The sequence below is a fragment of the Amphimedon queenslandica genome, unplaced genomic scaffold (assembly GCF_000090795.2).
Source record: "Amphimedon queenslandica unplaced genomic scaffold, v1.1 AMPQUscaffold_12777, whole genome shotgun sequence".
NCBI lineage: Eukaryota > Metazoa > Porifera > Demospongiae > Haplosclerida > Niphatidae > Amphimedon > Amphimedon queenslandica.
The window spans coordinates 1-3,788 of NW_003546987.1; the positions used below are offsets into that span (position 1 = coordinate 1).

The 3,788-nt window shown below is 41.2% G+C and overlaps 1 protein-coding gene across 1 annotated transcript; it reads right to left on the reverse strand.

Annotated features, from left to right (window-relative positions):
• Positions 1-65: 65 nt before the first annotated feature.
• LOC105314575 (uncharacterized) lies at positions 66-1,770 on the reverse strand (the record flags this gene model as incomplete). The annotated part of the gene is made up of 3 exons (XM_011408826.1): positions 1,159-1,770; positions 421-1,028; positions 66-231 (listed from the first exon to the last, which is right to left on the reverse strand). Coding segments are annotated over exons 1-3 (1,386 nt in total), but the record flags the coding sequence as incomplete, so codon positions are not given.
• Positions 1,771-3,788: the final 2,018 nt, after the last annotated feature.

Below are 3,788 nucleotides of genomic sequence, written 5' to 3' on the forward strand. Positions count from 1 at the left end.
ATTGGATTTCCCTGAATAGTATAATCATATGGTGGAGGCTTACAATTTCTCTTTGAGAATCTTACCAATGATGTGTTGGATAAGTTAAATTTTAAGTCCCATTTGTCACTCCATTTGAGAGCTGCATCAAGCTTCTCTTGTAACAGAGAGCAATCAATTGTAGACGAGATCTTATTAAAGCGTTTGGAGTCATCGGCAAACAAGAGTGTGGAAGCTGGAAGGGAATCAGTACTGTACAGATCATTAATATTAACACGGAAAAATATAGGATTAATAACACTCCCTTGTGGTACACCGCTCAATACTGGTAGAAAGTCTCAATTAGTATTATCCACACGAACACATTGTCTTCGTGAGGATTAATAAGCTTGGAACCAGGCCCATGAATCACCTGTAAAACCAAAATTCCACAGCTTCTACAGCAATTTCTTATGGGGAACACTATCAAAGGCCTTTTTAAAGTCACGATAGACACAGTCTACAGAGTCATTAGCCTCAAAGGCATTCTGAGTAACTGAAGTCAGGGATAGCAACTGCTTGAGTGGTGAGCGAGATGGCATAAAACCAAATTGAACAGGGGAGATATCCTCACTAATATGACCTGCAATCTTATTGTGGATAATTTTCTCCATGACCTTAGATATGGCTGGTAACAAGCTGATTGGACGATAATTAGCAACTTTGCATTTATCCCCAGATTTGAAGATTGGTTGAATGAGATGGGTTCGCCAATCCAGAGGAAGGGAATGAGTAGAGAGAAAAAGATTAAATAGATAAGTCAGTGGTGTAAGGGCCACAGGACAGCGTTTGAGATAAAGTGGGCCTATGCCATCAATTCCTAATGCCTTAGTTCCATCAAGTGAAGACAACTCCTGAAACACCTGATCCTCCTCACAACAGATGGAAGAGAACTGGTCATGATGGGAGGAGGAGAAAGCTGGATCAAAATCAAAATCAGAACAATCCGTGAAAACTGAGTAAAAGTAGGCATTAAAGAGATCAGCTTTGCCTAAACTGGTACTTGCTTTCTGAGATTTAAAAGACATGGTAAGAGGACGTGGTAAGAGGCAGACCATCTGTTTCAGTCATCCTCCTGATGTATTTAAATGCAACTGACAAATGGGGAAGAGAATCTGTGACCAAATGCCTTTCATATACATGTTTAGCATTCTTATAGTTAGTTGCAAACGCCTCCTCTGCCTTAAGTAGCTTCTGCTCCAGATTAGCGGAAGGATTAGCTTTGAATCGTCTCCAAAGAGTACGAAGGCTCTTAAGTTGGTGATTAAGCGGACCTCTGAGCCAGGGAATATAATTAGTAGTAGAACAGATAGTAATAAGAGGAATGTACTGATGAAGGGTTGAGAGGAGAAGGTCCTTGAAAGACAGCCAAACACTTTCAATGTTGTCATCATTAAGAAGGGGACCAAAGTTGAAATCCAATAAATATTCAACTAGCCCTGTCCATTCAGCTTTAGAAGAATCATAAACCGGTTTAGCAAGTAAGGTAGGAGATACATCACGTAAGTGTGAGACCTGAAACATAACTGCCGAATGGTCAGTGTTGAATGATGTGATAGGGGTAGCAATGACATTAGAAATAGCCTCAGGGATGCTAGTTAAGACAATGTCCAGTGTATTGCCTTTATTATGGGTAGGGACTTGAACAACTTGTGAGAGATTGAAGTTGAACACTAGATCACGGAGAGTAAGAGAATAGTGTGTATCACCAGACAAGGTAAACAAGTCATCAGGAGCATTAAAATCGCCCATGATTATGATGGAACCATGATATGTGTGACATCTCTTAGATATAATATGAGATCATCACAGTAATCAGTACTACAAATAGGGGGACAATAAACAATACAGATAACAGTGCTAGAGTTATTATCAATTAAGACTGAGATAACCTCTAGTTGAGAAAGTGAAGGTAAGAGTGAAGAAGGGATTGTATTGATGACTGCTAGCAAGACACTGCCACCTCTCCCAGCTCTATTTTTCCAAAAAATTGAAAAAGACGGGGGAGGATTTTATTATCAAAAATAGATTGAGAAAACCAGGAAACACCAGAGGAAAATACGAAGGATTGAAAGTCAATGAGTTTGTGGAGAAGGCTTCTGGCATTGATGAAACAGATATCCAGGACTTGTCAGGAAGAAGACGATGCTCCCCCCTCAGTGGAGGACTCAGCTTCTTGAGAAGGGGCAGGAAGAGGCTGGCCAGTAGAAACATTAGAAGCGGGGTTAGAATTTGGAGCATTAGGAGTTAATTCAGTAGACGAGGATTCAGAAAGAACAAGAGATAAGATGATAACCTTGGCACGAGGTACCCCCATTGACAAATTACTGATATGCTGATGCGGATATCTCTTACTATTATGAGACTGGATAATTTGCCAGCGTTCATTGAGAAGCTTCTCAATAAGCCTCTCTAACTTGGATATATTAGGCTTAATGACATATGGTTGGGATACAGAGCTCCGTTTAGCAAGTATTGACAACATCCTTGGAGCTGTTTTGTGTTATCAAGGCAGAGCGAGGCCTTGGATGTGTTTGTGAATATTTACCCATCCGTCGACAGTCTCTAATAGAGGCTGAAGTTATGTAGTTATCAATGACAGCTACTTTTTCAAAATCATGTGAGATACGAGCATTTCTTCTGGTACCTGGACAGCATTCAGGAATATCACCAATAACTATTGACAACTTAGAGGTAGAAAGTGGGATGGCATCACCGGTACCAGTGGTAGGAATAGAGGTAGAAAGTGGGATGGCATCACTGGTACCAGTGGTAGGAATAGTTGTATCCTCAGTACACGGTTAATCTCTCTATCACCTTCTGATCGAGGTATACTAGGTTCTTCGATTGAGGAGAGCCTAAACTCAAGTGATGTAATAAGAGAAGAAAAAGAATGGGAGAGATTAGAGAGATCTTGTTGGAGACGAGAGATTTTATTAGACAAATAGTTAACTCTACAGGAAGGACAGTGAAATGGGCCAGATTCCTCAGCATTCTTAAGGCCCTAAGAGTTAGCCCACCGCAGCCTCCAGGACTGGCAGGACCACTACAGTGAATTGATTCATGATTGTCATCATTAATGAGATATTCACAGATGGGACAGACAACATTAGAGGGAGGAGTGGCAGAAGAAGGGTCAATGGGAAGCCTACCAGCACCCTTGGGGGCCTACTTAGGAGGCATACCATCACAGACTGCCATTGGGGTGATCCCAGTGAAACTAAGCAAAGGCAGCACACAAAACAGCTGAACAGAGATAAATTTACCTGACTTAGTCGCTGGCTTAACGGAGTTAGAGCCAGCAGGAAGACAAAAATCAATGAACAAAGGGAACAGACAGGTAGAAGAGCTTACACTCTGACACAGCTAGAAAGAAATAGTGATTTAAGCCACGCCTGCTTAAGTCCTCCCACGCCCGCTTAATGTCATGAGGACAACAACAAGCTGCAACAAGTTCAGGAACTAACTGAAGATCAATATCTTGTCTTGTGAATGGACGACATCATCTCCCTTTAAGCTGGCCATATGTATGCTCAACGATGACCCTTGCTTTACTCAGTCTATTATATAGGCGGTACCCTATATGTAGGGTTGAGGTTGATTTTTCAAGATGGGGACCAAGTTTATAATTTTCAAATGATTATAACTCTTTCATCTTACTTTGTATGGCCTTGTAAATGGCTTAAATGAGTTCTCCTCATTGAGCGATTCTCCTGGTACCTTTAAAGTGTACTGCAATGTTGTGGGAGCAATTCTGGATAATAGGCCCA